Raw genomic sequence first — 20387 nt, forward strand, 5'->3', positions numbered from 1 at the left:
TTACTTTACTATTAGTTTATTATTGTATTGTATTTTTATTATTGATTGATTGATTGGTTTTTATTATTATATTATTCTTTTAAGAAGAAAAACTTGGGAAGTTTTTCTTTCATATGAACAAAATACTCATTCGCATGCAAAGAAACAAAATCTATCAATTTTGCGTGTTTACTACTCCATCTGCGCTTTCTTTGAAAAGGTTTCAAGGACAACAGGATATTTCGGGGAGGGGCGAGGGCTTTTTTGAAATTTTTTGGCGATTTTTTGAGGCTTCTAGGGGCGGTGGAGGGAATTTTTTTAGAGGGGGTTTTCTGCGGTTATGGGAGGCTGTTTACTTATCGATTGAGACTATATTTTTTTTATATCAATATAATTATGGAATCATTATATTAATATATTATTTTTATTATTGTACTGTATTACTTTACTATTAGTTTATTATTGTATTGTATTTTTATTATTGATTGATTGATTGGTTTTTATTATTATATTATTCTTTTAAGAAGAAAAACTTGGGAAGTTTTTCTTTCATATGAACAAAATATTCATTCGCATGCAAAGAAACAAAATCTATCAATTTTGCGTGTTTACTACTCCATCTGCGCTTTCTTTGAAAAGGTTTCAAGGACAATTGGACATTTCGGGGAGGGGCGAGGGCTTTTTAGAAATTTTTTGGAGATTTTTTGGGGCTTCTAGGGGCGGTGGAGGGATTTTTTTTAGAGAGGGTTTTTTGCGGTTATGGGAGGCTGTTTACTTATCGATTGAGACTATATTTTTTTTATATCAATATAATTATGGAATCATTATATTAATATATTATTTTTATTATTGTACTGTATTACTTTACTATTAGTTTATTATTGTATTGTATTTTTATTATTGATTGATTGATTGGTTTTTATTATTATATTATTCTTTTAAGAAGAAAAACTTGGGAAGTTTTTCTTTCATATGAACAAAATATTCATTCGCATGCAAAGAAACAAAATCTATCAATTTTGCGGGTTTACTACTCCATCTGCGCTTTCTTTGAAAAGGTTTCAAGGACAACAGGATATTTCGGGGAGAGATGAGGGCTTTTTCGCCATTTTTGGAGATTTTTTTTTAGTTTTCTAAGGGGTTTGAGGGAATTTTTTTAGAGGATGTTTTTTTTTCTGTTATGGGAGGCTGTTCACTTATCGATTGAGACTACATTTTTTCATATTACTATAATTATGGAATCATTATATTCATATATTATTTTTATTATTGTGCTGTATTACTTGACTATTACTTTATTATTGTATTGTATTTTTATTATTGATTGATTGATTGGATTTTATTATTATATTATTCTTTTGAAATTCAAGAAAAAAAAAATTGGAAAGTTTTTCATTCATATGAACAGCAGATTCATTCGCATGGAAAAAAACAATATCTATTAAGATCTTTTTGGGGGGGGGTTTGGATTGTAGAGTCTGCGTTTATTGCTTCGTCTGCGGTTTCTTGGTAGTTTTCAAGGAGAAAAGGACATTTCGGGGCGGGCAGCAGGAATTTTTCGAAGGGTTATTCGAAAAGAGGGAGAGGAGTCACGATTTTTTTTTCGCAATTTTTTTGGAGACGTTTTAGGGTTTTCTAGCGGGTTACGAACGCTGTTTTAAGGGTGTTTTTTTACTGGTACGAGAGATTGTTTACTTATCGATTGATGTCAATTGAGCGGAAGGGTTTTTTAACGCGCAGGTCTCGGAATTCCTGGAAAAAAATGGATAAAGGTGATGAAGTATCTAGGAAATGTATATTCAACAGAAAAATCTAGTATTATATTATTTTTTATATCAATATAATTATGAAATCATATTATATTATAATTTTTTAATTATCGCCCTTATTATATTATTCTTCTGAAATTCCTTCTTTAGAAATTCTTGGGGATAAACTCTCTGAGTTTTTTTCAAGAAAAATCGAAAATATTCTCCGGATTTTCCAAAATAATTTTGAATCCTCTTGAAAATTCGAATAAAGACGATGCAAATGCTGCAACAATCACCGCAGCAACTTCAGAAAATTGTATAACTTTCCGGAAAATTCTTAAACCTTCTGGAGAATTCTAGAAATTTAGTGAGTTTTGGAAAGATACGAAAATTCTTTTCTAAAAATAAGAAAATCCGAAGCTTTCCCAACAAAAAAATTGAGAAAATGCGGTGGTTTTCTGCGAAGTAAAAACAACAAGAATATCTACGCGAAATTACCGTCGTATCAAAGCTACAGCCATCTGCAGATTTTTTTTCTGTTTGGTCTGACGGGTTCCAAGGAGATTTGTTCCAGGATGTTGTTTTGTCGTTATGGGAGGCTGTTTACTTATCGATTGAGCGAAAGGGCTTGTTAACCTTCTGTGTCAATGCGCAGGTCTGAAGAAGTTTGAAAAATAGTAAAGTTGAGACGAAAAAGTGTGAAATTTAAAGAGAAGTATCTTTAGAGGAGATTTTTTTGAGCTGGAGGTTTTTCTGGGTTTCGAGGAGGCATGCGGGAGGTTTGGAGGAATACTTACTGTGCTGATGTTAGTTCCAAGACTCCGAGGAAGAAGCTGGAGTCTCTGGAGAAGTTTGCGGAGAGGTTTAAAGGGAAATGTTCAAAGGGGATTTTGGAGAAGTTGAGGGAACTTGTAGGGGATCCGGTGACGGAGAATAGTACACCGTGGATTGATAAGCTACTTCGTCAGTTTCTGGACGAAGTCGGGAGTAGGGGATTCGTATCCTTGATGAATGAGTGGTGAAAAGGGTCATGTGCGCTGAGAAAAAAAATTATTTTTGCCAAATGTTCATTTACTTCAGAGAAGCATTTTTTTCAAAATTGTATTTTGTCAATCCCAAGGGTCTCAGAGCGCTTTTCTCACGTGTGTCGAACACTATTTTTCATCACAATGTGTAAAATTTTACTTTACGCACAAGTGAAGAAAATGAGTTTTTTCATTTTAGTGTATTATTTATTGTTTTGCGAATATTTTCCGAGTGAAGAGTTGTACGGAAGCTCCTCAAATGTCCTTTTATGTAGCCCATAAAATTTCCTACAAAAAAGTTCTTTGATAAATTCACCTAAAGCTCTTCACTCCGAAGATATTTTTGAAAGATCGAACGAAAATTTTTTCGTTCTTTTTCTTCCACAAATATGTTTTTATGGTCTCCTCAAATCTCTTATTATAGAGATTATTTAACAATAGGAAATGAACAAAATAAATTGAATTGACCTAGACGATTTTACCTAGGAATGATAATTAATTGCTTCGTGAAGAAAGTTGCTCAGATAACTTTATTCATCCGAGTTTATGGTTTTATGATTTTTTCGGAGTAAAAATGTTTACAAAAATTCGACAGAGAGCCGTTTTTGTAGCCCATAAAATTTCCTGCAATTTTCTGTAAATTCTCGATAATCTCTTCGCTCTGAAAATATTTTTAAAAAATCCAAAGAAATTTGTTTTCATTCCTTTTTTTCACAAATATTTTTTTCTGATACTTTCTCGTCAAATCACTTATTATAGAGATTAGTCGCAATTGTAGATCAATAAGATGGATTCAATTGACACAATTGATTTTATCTTTTCCATGAAAAAAAAGCTGATTAATTAATCATTTCATCAAACAAATTTCTGAAAAATTAGGGTAAACATCTCCTTAACTCCACGAATAGAAAGTTAAAGACTTGCCTGACATCGTGATAGTCCTGGAATTCCTAGGATGGAAGGCGAGAGAAGTTCCAGAGTACCAAGAACATCTAACGACCATATTAGGCACCATCAGTTGTCCTCCAGAAGTGGAGAAGCCCTCGGAGAACCTGACCAGCTCCAAAATTCTGGAGCATTACTTCACACATTTAGGGCGTCTAATAATTCTCCTGCCAACACAGGAAGGAATCATAAAACTGCTTGGATCTTTCCATGAATTGTTGACTCGACCAAAACGAGCGGATATTTCAGCAATAAAGTTGGGGTATTTGTACGAAGCTGTGGAGAAATCCAGTCTTCCAGTGGTTCTTTCAAGACTAATTAATAATTGCCCTCCAGAGATATCGAAGAACCTGCTGGAAGTCATTTGTGATTTAGTGATGACATCAGAAGTCTGTTGTGAGTCAGGATTTCTCAATGATTTATAAAATACTACAAGGATTTTTTCAAATTTCTGTTATAAAAAAAACACCTCAATGTTTGCGAATTTTCTAGACAATCGGAGAGTTTTCTAGAAAATTCAAGAGTTCTTTCGAATGCTCTGTGAAACTAAAGAATTTTCGCTGCTGGAAGTCATTTGTGATTTAGTGATGACATCAGAAGTCTGTTGTGAGTCCGGATTTCTCAATGATTTATAAAATACTACGAGGATTTTTTCAAATTGCTGCAATAAAAAAAACACCTCAATGTTTGCGAATTTTCTAGACAATCGGAGAGTTTTCTAGAAAATTCAAGAGTTCTTTCGAATGCTCTGTGAAACTAAAGAATTTTCGCTGCTGGAAGTCATTTGTGATTTAGTGATGACATCAGAAGTCTGTTGTGAGTCCGGATTTCTCAATGATTTATAAAATACTACGAGGATTTTTTCAAATTGCTGCAATAAAAAAAACACCTCAATGTTTGCGAATTTTCTAGACAATCGGAGAGTTTTCTAGAAAATTCAAGAGTTCTTTCGAATGCTCTGTGAAACTAAAGAATTTTCGCTGCTGGAAGTCATTTGTGATTTAGTGATGACATCAGAAGTCTGTTGTGAGTCCGGATTTCTCAATGATTTATAAAATACTACGAGGATTTTTTCAAATTGCTGCAATAAAAAAAACACCTCAATGTTTGCGAATTTTCTAGACAATCGGAGAGTTTTCTAGAAAATTCAAGAGTTCTTTCGAATGATCTGTGAACCTAAAGAATTTTTTTCGAAAGTTCTGTAAAACTGAAAATTTTCTCGAACTTTTTCAAAAACCAGATAATGTTGTGTTTTCTTTTCATTACAAAAAGATTTGTTTTAAAGTACATTTTTCTAAGCCTCTTCATTTAAAAATATTTACAAAATTGTTGTCACCAGAACTTTATTTCTGGATTTAACTGGTATTTATTTTCTGGAGCAGAGATAGCCATATCCATAAATTATCATTATCGTTAAATTATTAAGTAGTCAATTCAGTAGCAAAGCCGTAGACCGAGTCAAGTCGATTTTGACTATTGACCAGTTTTCTATGAATATCTCGGAATCTAAAAGAGATAGGACAATTTCCGTCATGACCTTTTTTATACCCCTCAATTGATTCTTCAAAGAAGGTAATGAAAAAAATTTCGCTATCTCTTTTAGATTCCGAGATATTCGTCAAAAACTGATCGAAAGTCAAAATCGACTTGACCTGGTTTACCGCTTGGCTTCTGAATTCGTTGTTATCACTCTTAAATTTTAATTATTGAAGTAATCATCAATTTGAATATTCAAATTCCGAATCAGTCATGTAATGAGGAAGGAATGAGTAATGTAGTGAAGAAAATTGACAATTATTTCGATAATCGAAAATCTCTTCTAAGAAATTTAGTACGGGAGGTTGGGGTAAAATGGGCACTTTTGACTTTTTTAAAAAATGTTAATGACGGGTTGAAATGTTGATAAAATGTAATAATTTTTTTTTCATTGCAAAGAACAATTCTTTCCCTTTGTGATGAGCCTAAACTGAGCTCAATTGATAAATTTGTTTCTCAGTTATGAGTAATTAAAACAAAAGTCTAAAGTGTCCATTTTACCCCACTCTCCCCTATTATCTACTCAATAGAAAATTGACATTTCCAAATTATTAACTTCCCGATAGGGGAGTTATTGTTTTTAAATATTTAATTCATCATCAATTGGAAAATTAGACTATCAATGATTTTACTATTTTTAAACTTCGATTACTATATTTAAATCTTAATCAATGTAAGTCGGAGATTATTTTAATATTGAAAAATCCGAAGATTGACGGCTATCCGTCTAGAGTAAAATTTCCCGTTTTAGGTCATGAAATGCTGAGAGAAAATATTCTGAACTCCCTTTTACCAAAATTAGAACATTCATTCAAGAAATTTCACGAAAAAAACAACAAAAATGAGGTAATCCTCACAATACGAGTCATTTGGGCATTGATGAGGTCGGCTCAACCATCGGAAGACTTTCCTTCAGGTTTACGACATATATCTCCTCCAAACCGTGACATTACGAGGCATGTTAATCCATTCATCCATAAAATCATTCATAAAATCAATTGAATTCACGAGGAAATCCGTTTTATTTCATTCATTTCAGGTCCTTGAAAAATGTTTTCGTGTCAAGTGTTCGTGAATCGTCATTAAACTCTCATCTAAAGAAGATTCGAAATGATCTTGTGATGATAATCCTCGCTGGATTGGTGGCAATGCCCTCGTGGAACCTCGTCAGTTCAGGATTAGCAACAGAAATCATAATCCTATTAAAATCCTCTCAAGTTCCTTCAACTCAAGAAGATCTATTCTTCGTGAAAACTCTCCTAGCTCTCCTCTGCCATCTCGCTGCCTCCCCCTTCTGCATTTCCGTAATTTCATCCCCGTAAATTCTTTCGAGCTGAAGTTGAACTGAATTTTCCACAGATGATGAGGGAAAAGGAAGTGATCTGTGGGGTTTTGCGACTCCTGTGCATCGACGAGGAGTCGAAAATCCCGGGAAGTTCTTCCCATAATTCTCACTTGGTTCCGTACGTGATGAGGACGTTGTCGACACTTGTGCCTGAGCTGTGGGAAGATTTCGTCAAGCTCCAGGGGCCAAAGAAGCTTCTAAGAATCTTGGAATGGAGTATGAGGATCGAGTCGAACCCCTCGATTCTCATGGAATCATTGAAAGCTCTCTGTTTTATAATATCGCTTCACAACCAAGATTTAGTGATACAGTTCAAAACTGCAGGGATTATTAATCTACTCTTCAGTGAGTAATTTTGTGGTAGAGTCACAACAGGAATTTAACCTTAGTCTGGTCGCCAAACGCGTCCCTGCGACTTTGGGCACCTCCGCGGGGATTCCCCGCCGTGTTATGTAGGCTTTAGCGTTGCCGAATTCACTCTACACTGCCCGGGCGCGTTTAGCGAGTTTTCGGCAACGTCGCGTCATGGCAAATTTCATTTAAGGGGAAACGGAATCCCTGCGGTTATAGGAATCTTTAGAATTGGGTTTTCTCCTGCAATTATTATTTTTTATTCATTAAACTACTTCATTAACTCAACAATGCGATAATCGAGTCGATTAAGTAATTTCATAGATAGAAATTAATAATTGTAGGAGAACACATAATTCTAAGATTTGATGTAGACAAAGGGGGTCCGTCTCTCGTTAACATGGAAAAAATGATTTGTCTGTCTGAAATAATTTTTTTCTTTAGGAATTTTGGGAAATATGTTATTCTTAAAACTACTATAATTTTTTAGACACTTCAATTGACCAAGTCAAATTTTTTTGAATTTTTCCGGTTAGTCAGTCAATTGTAGTTGACGAAAAACGACATGCGGCGGGGTTTCCTTCATAGGGTGAACAATCCAGGGTTAACACTCCGTTGATTGCGGAAAGTTACGAATGCCGTTGGTTGCACCGCCCCAGCATAAATCGACATAATGATAAATTTGAAAGAAGAAGTCCCGTGAGATTTTTTATGTTCAGTGTCAACCTTTAATTATGTATTCATGCTCAAAGTTGCTATGTTTTCATAAAAATTCGCCTCATACGCGGTACACGGCTGGAAGTTTCGGAATAAAAATTTGAAGATCTAACTACTTATGATATTGTTGAATACGAGCCATTCCACTAAGAATGAGTATTTATGAAAAGATTTTGGGGCGAAATAAATCATAAAAAGAAACATGAAAAAGGAGTGACACGTACGTGGACTAGGGATCGTGCATGAAAGTGGTTGAGAGGGCGGAAGAGAACAAAAAGGGAGCAATATTTTTCTGCATTTTAAAATGAGATGTCAATTATTTTCAAATTTTTCTGAGGCTTTACTATAGTGCAATTTAAAAAATCGGAAAAAGTGCGGCGCGGCGCTCATACACTAAGAAAAAATAGATATAATATCACAAAAATCATTTCTTGAGCGAAAAACATCGCACACATATTTGATCAATGTATGGTAGGTTTTAGACAAGAAATCCGTGCTCTTCGGGCTAAGGAGGAAGTTACTGAATGAAAAGATGTCTTTTTTCGAAATGAGATAATATTCCTTAAAAGACAAGGATAGTTTGACAGAAGGAAAAGAAGATATTGCTTCCCTTCACGGAGAGAACTATTCAATAAAAATTACGTATCTTTTCCGTAATTCTGGAGCGAAATGTGGTTGTAGGAACTTTTACGGAACTGTCACGGAATTTTTCACGGAGCGTTCCGTAATTTTTATCTGAATCTCCTGTGAAAAATTACGATACCGTTTCTAAAATTTTCTGAGTCGATTCCGTAATCGGTAAGCGAATTGTGAGTTCCGAAATTTTTACTGAACATTTCTCTCCGTGTTCAAACTCAAAGCTATTAAGCGTAAGCGACGGTTATATTTTTTTAATATCTGGAGGTTTTCCTCTGCATAAACTCTCTATTCATTCAGTATGAAAGTCTCTGATTCATGATTCACTGACTCGAAGTTTTTAATATTTTCCGTCATTTCCTCATCTTCTGACACGAAAAAACCGATTTCTCGTGGCAAGAAATTCTCACTTTATCATGAAATGTTCATGTTCAAGTCACGAACACTACACCGGAATCTGACATTGTCTGCCGCTTTATCCGGAATTCTTATCCCAAGAAATTGATCCTCAAGAGATATTTCGCGCAAGAAATTAGTCTTGTGATACTATAACGATATTTCTCTCAGTGTAGCGCGGCCAACGGATCGTTAACAAGATAGATTACTTCCAAAGATATTAAAAAAAGGATTCCCTTCTTCTCCCAGAACTAATCAACAGACTTCTAATTCTCGCCGAGTTAACTCTCCAGACCCAGAGCACGCTAGCCCTCCTCCTAACAACCCTCGAGTTCCTCCAGAAACCCGACAGTTCCCCCCACTCCACCTCCTCCTCCGACTCCCTAAGAATCCCCCAAAACCTCCTCCAGCGATTTTCCCAGCAAACCCCCCAGGACTTCGTCATCGACGACAAATTGCTCATCTCCCTGGGCTCCTACACCTGGACCTGCATCATCTCCTCGCCGCCGACCCTCAAACGATTCATAGAAAACGGAGGAACGTACCTGATCCTCGACTGCCTCGAGGCGTCCCCTCGCCTGCCCCAGACCGTCTTCCTGGGGATTTTATCAGACATGTGCCTGGATCCCCACTGCATCCCCCACCTCAGCACCTGGAGAGGTCTCGACAAGTCCAAGGGACTGCTGTCACTGCTATCAAAAATCTGGAGGGACGAGGAGCGACGAATTGGCGTCAAGAGGACGTCCACTGGATGCGTCGAGGATATTGAACTCCCCCTGATGGGCCGGACCCAGTGGAGGAATTCCTTCTACACAAAGACCATTGAGAACTACTCTCCGACGATGGAGTCATTGTTGGGATCGGCCAGACCGAAAATCTACAGCATCCGGAAGCAGTTGCTGGCGAATTCCGAGGTCTACGAGAGGGCGAGGGATCATTACAAGATTTTAACCGATGATCTGCCCCCCGAGGACTCGATAACCCTCTGCATCGTCGACCAGTTCTTCAGGTTCACGAGGGGTCAGGTCTGGGGGGAGGTGCTGCGGTATCTGAAGCAGAAGGGGGTCAATCCCCTGGGGGCCGACGGGGAGATGCTCCTGGTGATGTGCCAGAGGCATCGAGAGTGCGGGCTTTACGTCAGGGATTGTCAGGAGAGGATTATCTGGGAGGAGAAGATGAAGGAGCGGCGCAAGGAGGTGGAGGACATCGCGAGGATCAGGGATGCCAGGCTGACTGCAGCGTTGGAAGCTGCTAAGACTATTGATTTGGTCGAGAGGACCGCGGATAGGGGGTACAGGGTTGGGAGGAGGAATCAACAGAAGGCGGAGGTTGAGGGGGGATTGAGATTTCCGGAAGGGGCGCCTGGGGATTGCCATAGGACGTACCCGGAGGGGTGGAATGTTACTGTAAGTTTTGGGGGGGCGATTTATTTGTTGGGTCACTGGAGTGGGAGATGACGAAATTTCAGTGGATCCAACCACGAAAAAATATAAAATGATGAATTATTTATTATTTTATTTGTTTGTTTATTCATTTGTTAATTAATTAATTAATTAGTTTATTTATTTATTCATTTATTTATTTAACAATTGCCTTTAAGGGGTCACGTATGAATGAATTCTATAGAAAACCTAGCGAATTCGCCAGAAAATTCTATTGGATATTCGGTAAGAAAAAGTTAATAGATTTCGAATTTCGGTTTGAATTTTTCTCTAGAGATTTTTTCTATAAGAATGCTTGGCATCAATTTTCTAAGTTTTTTCCACTCGGATTCTGTAATGCAAAACTAAATAAAATTCAATGGAAAAAACTTTGAAAATTTGAATTGTAATAGAAAAAATCTCAAGAGAAAAATTGGAACAGAAATTCAAAGTATTTTGAGTTTTTTAATAGAATTTATGCCACTCATGCCTGAAACCGGCGGGATTACACACTCGACGCTTCGCGTCTCGTGTCCAATTCAGCCGGTTTCAGGCTTCGTGACATAACATTTTGTTCAGTACTTGTGGGGAAATTTCGCCCTTAACGTGTGTGGTTACATCACTCGCCTTCGGTTCATGCTGTAAACCCCACACACGTTAAAGACGATATTGCCCCACATGTACTGAAATATACTATTAAATAGAAATCCTATTAAAACCCCATAGAATTCCTATAGAATTCTAATAGAATTTTACAACGAATTCGTTATGTTTTCTATTGAATTTTTTCATACGTGTATAACTGAATAAATATAAATAGGGGAGGTTGGGGTAAAACGGATACTTTTGACTTTTTTTTAATGTTAATGAGGGGTTGAGATGTTGATAAAATTCAATATTTTTTTTCAATACAAAGAACAATTCTTTCCCTTTGTGGCGAGCCGAAACTGAGCTCAATTAATAAATTTGTTTCTGAGTTATGAATAATTTTAAAAAAGTCTAAAGTGTCCATTTTACCCCACCCACCCCTATATTTGTTCCGAATGAATAAATCAGGGATATCAGGGAACTTTTTTTGTAGCTCAATAAATTTGTAACAAAAGTATCTCTCGGAATATTTCCCTGAAACTGATTGTTGGATAATTCAGTAATTAATAATAGGATGAGAGAACTCAACTTGTTTAGTTTCATTCTTTAATTTTTGCCTACATCTTCCCTGAATTAATAATTTTAAATTCACATTTGCAGACGATTTTAAACCAAACACACAGAATAAAAACCGCTCGATCGTACTCTGAATGTGATGAAGCTGGGAGAGTTTCACCAGCGAGCTCAACACCTCCAATTTCCTACGACTTTTCTCACGAAGATTGGGATTATTAATAAAGAAAGTGTAGTCTTGAGTTGATGGGTTTTCGAATTTTTTCGAAGAAGTAAAGGTTGAAGACGGACGTCAATCATGATAACGAACAGAAGATGTCTTTTAAACGCACCGAGAACCAAGAAAATTATTCCACATCAATTGAAAGAAATTTCTTATAGTTAACAAATAAATTGTCTCCTTATATTTCGTCAAAATCACTCTTCTTCTTCCATAATTACCCAACCAACGAATATTTCTGTAGCCAAAGAAGAGATCTAGATCCAGATGATTTATTTATTTATTTATTATTTATAATTTTTTTATTTAGTTATTTATTTTTTCATTTATTCAATTCAAATGAACCATTTTTCTACCTGGAAATATTTATACTATTTTATTATTATTGAGCCACGGAAAACAAGAAATTTTTTCAATTAATCAAAAACCCTGTTTCGAGATTCAAAATTTAACTCTCCAGCTGTAGTTATCATTGAAACGTAAGTTCCTCGGGTTTTTTTCAACCCGACATCGCTGTTACAAACTCGGGCCTTCAATTGAATTGAACGATTTTCGAGATATTTCGAGATCGATTTCCTTTCTCCTTTTTACGATAGGAGATTTTTTTCAGTAAAAACGACAAGAAAAAACAATTATTGTTAAAAATGTTTTTAATTTTTTTTTCCTCTGTCATGAGAAAAACATGAATTTTTTAAATCATCGATGTTTTTTCCAGAAAAATTGATTGACAACATCGATATTTTTTAAAACATAACCCATCCCTAAGTTCAACTCATTATTCAAATCTGGAATTTAAACAATTCCCTTCATTACCCACCTCACCTCCGCCAGATGTCGCCCCCACCCCCTTTTCTTCTCGTATTTTCGAGAAGCTCAAGATAGCAGGCGCGCATAACGGGTACCCCCCGCCAAATGGAAGAGTTTCTCATATTCCTCCTGTCGGCAGTTCGTACCATCATGCCGTACGACCAACAGCCCGGAGCTCTTGCAGTACCGGTTTAAAGTTCCCGCAGTCGAGTTCCCACAAGAATAATCCATCGTTTTTCCCCCAGTGTTGCTAGAAAACCAGCCGCTGAAATCTCCCCTCCCCCGTCCCCAAATCCCAGGACGAGCCGAATAAATCCCGCATAATCAAAAAAAGTTTGAAAGAGTTGAAAAATTGAAAAAAATAGACAGTGCGCGAGGGGGGAGGAGCGACCTCGAGGGACGGCTAGTTTGAAGGACGTCGGCTCCTTCAGGGAATCAAAACAAATAAAAAACATTTTGTTGAGAAAAAACTCTTCCGTGGGGTCGAATTGAAGTGCCTTAAACCGTCCCGGGGAAAGGAAAGGATTAATTCCGTCTCACTTTATTTCTTCACGATTGGGTGACTCTGTCTGTTGATCAGTTTTAAAAGCGAAAAATATGGCGTGTGAACAGTGGTGTTTCTTAGCCCGTGGGTGTATCGTTGGATTCACATTGTGCCTTGTTGTTGGATCAAGCCTCGGAGACTCAGGTGAGTCTTCAATATCCACATTTCCACACAGGGAAGAGAAAAATTCGTATGCGCGGCGGCGGGGGGTGAGGAGATTGTCTGGGGGAGGGGAAACGTGTCTGAGTTCTACACCCGCACTGGGATCATCTCTTTTGTTCAATTTGTTTTGAGCTCTTGGAACTTTCTTCCGTCGATGTGAGGGCTATCAACGGTAATTTATTATTGCGCCTGATGAGCTAGGGGCCGGGGGCTGCGGGGGGTAATTACGGCTTCCGGGTTTTGTTTCATTTCGTTATGCCTTGCAGGTTCAATTATTTTCGAAATTATTGTCTCGGTGATGAGTACACCCAAAAAAATAGGTTTTATTTTGAGACTTGTGATGTCAAATTGAGAGTTAAATCTCAGGCCTTAAATCTAGAGGCCTTTCGGAGTCGCAAAGCGAGACTTCAGAAAAAATGCGATTTTCAATCGCAAATTGAAACTTACTGAAGTGCCCTTAAGGTTTTTCCCATCTTATGAGAAAACGGTTTTTACGATGTTCTTGAAAAATTAATCCGTGACAGATTGATAAATTCTGAATGCGGTGATTTTTTTGTAAAATTTTTTACTACATAGTGTCTCCGATATTCACCTCTAAAAATTGGAAATTTCGTGAAAGCATTTTTTATTGGATTCAGAAAATGAATTAACAAATAAGTTCTCATTTGATTCAAACAGTTATTGTTGATTGCATGAGAATAGAAAAACTCAATAACTTATGAGACTGCAATAAATTGTTATTATTATTATTATTATTACGCTCCGCGTGCCTAAAAGTTCAATTTCCGCCACACTGTGATGAAAAATATTGTTCGTAACTCGTGAAAAAATGTTTTTTAGCTCATGGGATTATATCACTCGCCTTCGGCTCGTGATATAAACCTCCCACTCGCCAAAAAACACTTTTTTGCACTCGTTACGAAATATACTATTTCGTCCTCATGACGAAATATCCTATTTTGTCACGATGGCTGTAAAGCGCTGCCTTACGGCCGGAATGATGAAAAATATCGTTCGCGCCTAGTGCCACAGGGGTTTTCGACGCGGAAATATACAATTTTTGACCCGTGGGAGGTGTGTAGCGCTCGCCGAAAAAAAGTGCTACCCTCTGTTGATCCCTAATCTTTATCACGATATGCGAAAAGTGGAATTTTGCGTACGCGGAGCGTGAATGATCAGTGAACAAGCTGCCTCGATATTCCGTAATTCTGAGTAGTATGAGGCATGACGTTTATGCTTTGGTTTTCAAGTCTAAATAGAGTTGAATGAATAGGACCAATTGAGTGCACGTCACCAGAGGTCCAGGGCGTTGCACCCCTTTGTTATTTATGCAGTTCCTCCGAGAATTGGTAGAGCGGATGCACGGAGGGAATATAAAATTAAAAATTACAATGTGAACATAGTAATGGAGGGTCATTGAAAAGCAATTTTAAAATTAGATAGTTAATCTAATTTTGAAGTTGAAAGAAATTATTAACACTGCTAGAAAACTACTCTTGAAATTTCAAGTGAAAAAGCTTGAAATTTTTAACAAAAAGTTACATGAAATTTCTGTACATTTCTTCATTGACAAATTAGTTAATTTCTTGAATATTCAAGCAATTCTCGATTCTCAGGTCCATACGACACTGAAGCCCCCAGCCCTTCGATGAAATGTTGATAGAAAAATTTTATTTATACATCCTTCAATGAATTTCGAACAACGCAGTTTAAGAACCCGTCGGAAAACTCACTTTCGGGAAATTCATGAAAAATTCAAAATTTTTAACAATCATCATAAAAATCGCATCAACCAATGTAGATAGTGGGAAGTCTAGCACTCGAATACCCTATCTATCGGACGGGATAATTTGACGCATGACATTCAAAGATATTCCCGGAATTCTGATTTTCGAAAAATACAAAATTTTTGCAAATTTTCAAATAAATCAAACTAACGATTATTACTATCGCCTTCATCTTCGAACTCGGTCAAAAAGATATCCAAACAATTTTTTTACACCATCATTCAACCAATTCAAAACTTTTTTTAGTTATCGTGGGACAACCGATTTTCAAAAAAATTCGAAAATTAAAGAACTAATCGATAAATTCAATTTTAATTAATGGCGACCGATAGGGCTCAAAAAATTCAAAACTTAAATTTGAACGATTACAAAGCTTCCATTCGGAAGCAAAAATAATTTTTCATCACGCTGTGACGAAAAGTGAACTTTTCGGCACGCTCCGCGTGCCTAAAAGTCCAATTTCCGCCACATTGTGATGAAAAATATTGTTCGTAACTCGTGAAAAAATGTTTTTTAGCTCTCGGGATTATATCACGAGCCGAAGGCGAGTAACCTCCCACTCGCCAAAATAGTTATTTTCATCACAAGGCCCACAAAGTATTTTCTTCGGCTCGGCCTACAAAGCCACATTCGTCAGAAAATACTTTTGGACCGTGTGATGAATGCAATTTTTCGTCAGAAGGCCCGTAAACCGCGATCAAACCGAGCGAAGCGAGGTTAGAATCGCGGTTTACCGGGTCTTCTCACGAAAAAAACTTTTTTGCACTCGTAACAAAATATACTATTATTTTTTTCCTCGTCTTCTCAACGTATTAAATCAAGAGTAAAAAGAATAAAATTTCTTTTTCACTTATTGACCGGTTTGTTTATATAAAACCCCATCACCCACATGAATCCCAAATTCTTTGCTAATTAATTTTTTTTCATAAATTCCTCTACAAAAAGTCTCTGGACATTGTTTTGTATTATTCAACACATGTGAATCTTGTGATGACTCGACTCGAATGTTAGATGAAATCAAGATAGACTCTCGATTCCTCAATCATTGTAAATGAGTCTTGAAGTATTACGTGTACTTTGATCCATACGTAGTTCAGAAATCGATGAGAAAATAACTATTACGACTACCGCGTATAGTCGTACTTTTATGCCCAACAGACATGAGTTCGAGTACGAAGAAACACCTGTTTTACCACGTCTTTGTGTTTGAATAATCTGTTTTGAGGAGAATTGGAACGTGAGCCTGAGAACGAGAATTATGATTTATATGGGCATGTGTATCGAGGCCGTATGGAATCGTATTAGATTCGAGTCTCTGCGAGGAATTGGAGGGGATGCTTGTCAGTTTGAACAGCCGCATAGTCGCTGAGGGGTTTGTGACGCACGAGGGGGAAAATAAACCTCAATTATTTGAGTTGAATGTCTTTCTATCAATCTATCATTCGTCCTTCATTTCCAGTGGATTATCCCCTCACTCAGTCATCTCCCTCCATGACTAGACCGAAATTGGGAAATGTTTGAGATTGATGTGAGCATTATTTTGTGAATATATTCGGAGTAAACTGGGTTAACGAAATTTATCACAAGGATCTTTTTGTAGAGAAATTCGAAGGCTACACGAAGGTCTCCTGAAGAAAATTCATTAAGGTATTTGTAGCGTGGTCAGGGGAGGTCGACAAAAAGTCAAGAAAATGATTTTTTTTTTATACATTCTTTGATTTTTTCAAAACCCCTGTGCAAAATCCCAGATAGCCTAGGAGAAACCGGAAAACACAGGAATTTTTCTAAAAAAAAAATGCATTTTAACACGAACTCTTATGGGACTTTCGAAGAAAAAGTAAAAATGGAAAAAAATCGCAATTTTCCTGAAATTTCGCAATTGGATGGAGCTTTCAGGGAGGAATATAAAAAAAAATCGAAGTCGCCTGGGAGAATTTTTTAAAAGGGATAATTAAAAAACCCATGAAAAATAGGAATTCTGCGTGTGCAGCTCAAATTTTTTTTGTAACCCTTGAAATTCCCTATGAAAAAATCTCCGGATAATCCCACCATTTACTGCTTCGCTTGGAAGATATTGTTGCAAAATCATGTGAGCGTCAATTCTTCAGTCAGAGTGGAGTTGACAATTCACGCGCTTATCATTCGACAAAATATCTCAGGATGAAGACACTTGAAAAAAAATGTATCCAAACTACTTTTTTACAGTCCTCTAAATTCCCCATAAAATTCACCTGATAAATTTTCATTGAATATCCGGATAACTTCGACATTCACGTTTCGATGATTTCATAAATATCCCAGAAATAAAGAGCTTTACAAAAATTTACATACAAACCTCCTTTGTACCTCTCCCAAATCTTCCAATAAATCTCCATAAACCTCTTCATTCCCAAGATAATCCCGCTGGAATCTCCAACCCAAGAATAATTTCCATAAAATGAAAAATATTTTAATAAAAACTTTCACTCACGAAAAATCCCGAGCCCCCCCGTTTCCTCAAAATAACTGGCGCCTGCGTCTTATCAACCTGTCAGGTTACGCTGTTAACTTGAATAAAAAAACATCCCAAAGACCTTCTACGGTCCGGTTCTCTCAGCTCTCCGAGCGTTTAACGACTGTGTTACGGAAAATGGGTCGATCAGGCGTGTTTTAACCCGTCCAGTAAGAATTCACTTCTTGCCATTTTTCTTTTTCGTTTAGTTTCATTCTCATATCGATTCCACTTGCAGTCCATCTACTTGAATAATCGCGTGTCAGTGCAGTGTGGCTGGGCGGCGGGGGGTGGGGGAGAGAGAGAGAGGAGCGAGAGTTTTTTTAAAAGGGGCCTCAAGTGATGGAAATCCAGGGACCGTTCTCCACTGGCGCTGGAGAGGTGACTCATTCCACCTACTATACCTGAATCTGTATAGTCAATAGTCAAGTTGATTCTACTCACGAGTCCCGGCAATCTTCGATGAAAAACAATGAGAGAAAATTACCATTATCAATCGTCAGGTTCATTTCCATCGCTTTAGGCACAATATTCTCGGAAGATTGAGGTGATTAAAGTGGTGGGTATAGTTTTGTGAGGTTTGTACCATGGGTTTATCGATTTTCTGTTATTGGGGGGCGTAATAGAACTGGAGAAAACAGGACACGTCGATTTTTACGGACTGGTGGGGCTTTGTATAGAATAGAACGGAATATTTTATTTTATTGATTTTTTTTTCTGTATTTTTACGCTTCCATATCTACAGGGAGAGGAAAGTTGGATTACATTGGAAACATTGTCTAGAAAATCGCGGAATATTTTAGTGGATCAAGGGTAGTTGTGGAGGGAAATTGTAATTCAGTAGAAAATACTTTTTGCGGAAGATATTTTAGAATTTGTTCGGTGAAAAAAAAACACATGTGGATGCAAGAATTACTGTTGCCTGCACAGTAAAATTTCCTGCACCGGTAGAATTTTTTTCTGGCTCCGATGTGAAGGACATAGGGACGGACGAAAGTGCAATTTTATCATATCGCGTTTGGTAAAACAAAATTATTCACTGTCACAGAAAAATTCCTATACATTTGGGCATAAATTACCCTCACGTTTAAGGTATTTCTGACGGGCTAGGCATGTAGGAGGTGAGACGGAGGGGAATCTATTGTTCTCTCACAGAAAACCAATCGTTGAACAAAAAAAACGATTTTTCAATTACAAATTTTCAATCTATTTCGACCATTTTTGTGTTCGAAATATTTTTTTAATAACTTTTCTATTTGTTCCCCACCTATTTCAAGCCTTCTTTATATTTCTAGCTTGTCTTTTGGATAATTGGACAATAATTAATTTGGATAGAAAAAGTGACAACGTCGTGCCTTTCCCGGTACAAGTTGGCAGCACTGATCCACTCAGCTGTTATGTTCCTTCCCATAGCGAAATGTCTCATCACAACTCCATTCGTATTTGCCGCGCTTGCCCCTCCACGATTTATAACCTCGACGTTGTTGCTATTCCAAGTTGCGCACCCAAAATTCATATCTTTCATGAGTTTTTTAATTATCCCTTCTAAATAATTCTCCTATTCACTTGGATTTTTTTTTGTCCCTCAATGGAAGCTCCACCCAAGTGCAAAATTTCAGGAAAACGGCGACTTTTCTCTATTTTTAATATTTTTTTTTGCGAATTCTCGTAACAGCCCGTGTGAAAATGGTTTTCTTAGAAAAATTTCTGTTTCACCCATTCTCTTAGGCTATCTGGGATTTTGTATAGGGGTTTTGAAAAAATCAAAGAATGTATAAAAAAAATCATCAATTTCTTGACTTTTTTCAATTCCCCGGACTACGCCAGAAAATACAGGATTTCCAATGATCGAACCACCCCAGTTAAATTAGAGACTATTGTTTAAACAAATAACTCAAGTATGAATTTGGCGAATTAATTTCTCACATTCATCAAATTCCGAATTCATATTAAAATTTTTCAATGACGAATAATTATTCTTTCGGGCGTTTTAAATTTATTTTTCCCCGTTACACTCAACGACAACTGGAGTCTATTCATGCTACTTTAAATAACGTGGAGGGAGGACCATCCGGTGGCCAGATGGGGGAAACCCTTCAATAACAGCCTAAATAAATTCAAATACTCATGAATTTCGAGGAAAAATATTATTCTGGGATTTCTTTATTCATTTTTCTTCTTCAGACTTTAAATAAACAATTTCTTTTATTTTTTGGGGGCGTAAAGAGAAATTATTTATTATTTTGTACTGCATAAGTCTAAAAAATCTATTACAATTTTTTGTTTATTTACAATGTCATTCATTTAAGTTTGAAATACGGAATTTTTGAAATTTAATATTATTTTTAAGTTAAAAAAATTTAATTTAATTGTGTTTCTCATGTAGAATTTAATGACGTAACTTAATCAAAATTTTTTAAGTGAAGATGAATTATTTATCATTTTCTGTGCTGCTCCATAAATTTAAAAAAAATCGTTACAATTTCTAACGTCATACATTTAAGTTTAAAATGCTGACGTTAAGTAGTAAAAACGTAATCATGTAAATTTAATATTATTTTTAATTGACATTTACCTCGGAAATGAGTAATTTCGTGGCAAAACGTCGGAACATCTTTTTTCAGCTAATAATAACTTCAACAAATATGGCTTTTGACATTTCCTCCTAGTCACTCATTATCAAGATAAATGAATATTTAACCTGGTGTGAATAATTCACTTGTTACGGTTTCACGACATAATTCTGTAATTACATATCTCGGAAATGAATGACCTCAGGAAAAACTGTCGGTTGACCTTTTTCGTATGCCGCTTCTTATTCCATGTTCGATTTACCAGACGTTTCTACAGAGGATGAGATTATTGATTGATGGAGTCATGTGCTGATGATAGATACTATCTGCACTTTGAAAATTCCTCATATTTTATTTTGATTATTTATTTATTTGCCTCCTTGATTCCTTTTTCAATCTATTTTTCTTTGTTATTTTTCGTTCCTTTTGTTGTTTGTTTTAATGTTGAACTCTGTTAAGAATTTATTGTTAGAATTTATAGATTTCCCGGTGTCTGAGGATTTCATTGGTTTATATTCAATTTTCCGGGGAAATGGAAGT

At 36.5% G+C, this 20387-nt stretch overlaps 2 protein-coding genes across 2 annotated transcripts in view; both read left to right on the forward strand.

Annotated features, from left to right (window-relative positions):
• The first annotated feature begins 2500 nt into the window (after positions 1-2500).
• LOC107035687 (cilia- and flagella-associated protein 69-like) lies at positions 2501-11485 on the forward strand. The gene is made up of 7 exons (XM_015253235.1): positions 2501-2728; positions 3664-4096; positions 5988-6192; positions 6276-6540; positions 6596-6926; positions 8931-10087; positions 11351-11485. The coding sequence occupies exons 1-7, from the start codon at positions 2501-2503 to the stop codon at positions 11483-11485; spliced, it is 2754 nt and encodes a 917-aa protein (XP_015108721.1).
• Positions 11486-12434: 949 nt separating this feature from the next.
• The window catches only part of LOC107035794 (plexin domain-containing protein 2), a 47188-nt gene continuing 39235 nt past the window's right edge, over positions 12435-20387 (forward strand). The window contains exon 1 of the mRNA XM_015253386.1: positions 12435-12978. Within this exon, the coding sequence (XP_015108872.1) occupies positions 12888-12978 (91 nt within the window). The 5' untranslated portion in view covers positions 12435-12887. The remainder of the gene's footprint in view (positions 12979-20387) is intronic.

The sequence above is a fragment of the Diachasma alloeum genome, unplaced genomic scaffold (assembly GCF_001412515.2).
Source record: "Diachasma alloeum isolate Michigan unplaced genomic scaffold, Dall2.0 Dall_scaffold_00200, whole genome shotgun sequence".
In the NCBI taxonomy this organism is placed as follows: Eukaryota; Metazoa; Arthropoda; class Insecta; order Hymenoptera; family Braconidae; genus Diachasma; species Diachasma alloeum.

Excerpts from the sequence above, each read along its gene's own strand:
- LOC107035687 (XM_015253235.1), top strand. The coding sequence starts at position 2,501 with ATGCGGGAGGTTTGGAGGAATACTTACTGTGCTGATGTTAGTTCCAAG. Across the intron at positions 2,729-3,663 it reads AAGTCGGGAGTAGGGGATTC|AAAGTTAAAGACTTGCCTGA; the intron begins GTATCCTTGATG and ends CTCCACGAATAG. Across the intron at positions 10,088-11,350 it reads CGGAGGGGTGGAATGTTACT|ACGATTTTAAACCAAACACA; the intron begins GTAAGTTTTGGG and ends TCACATTTGCAG.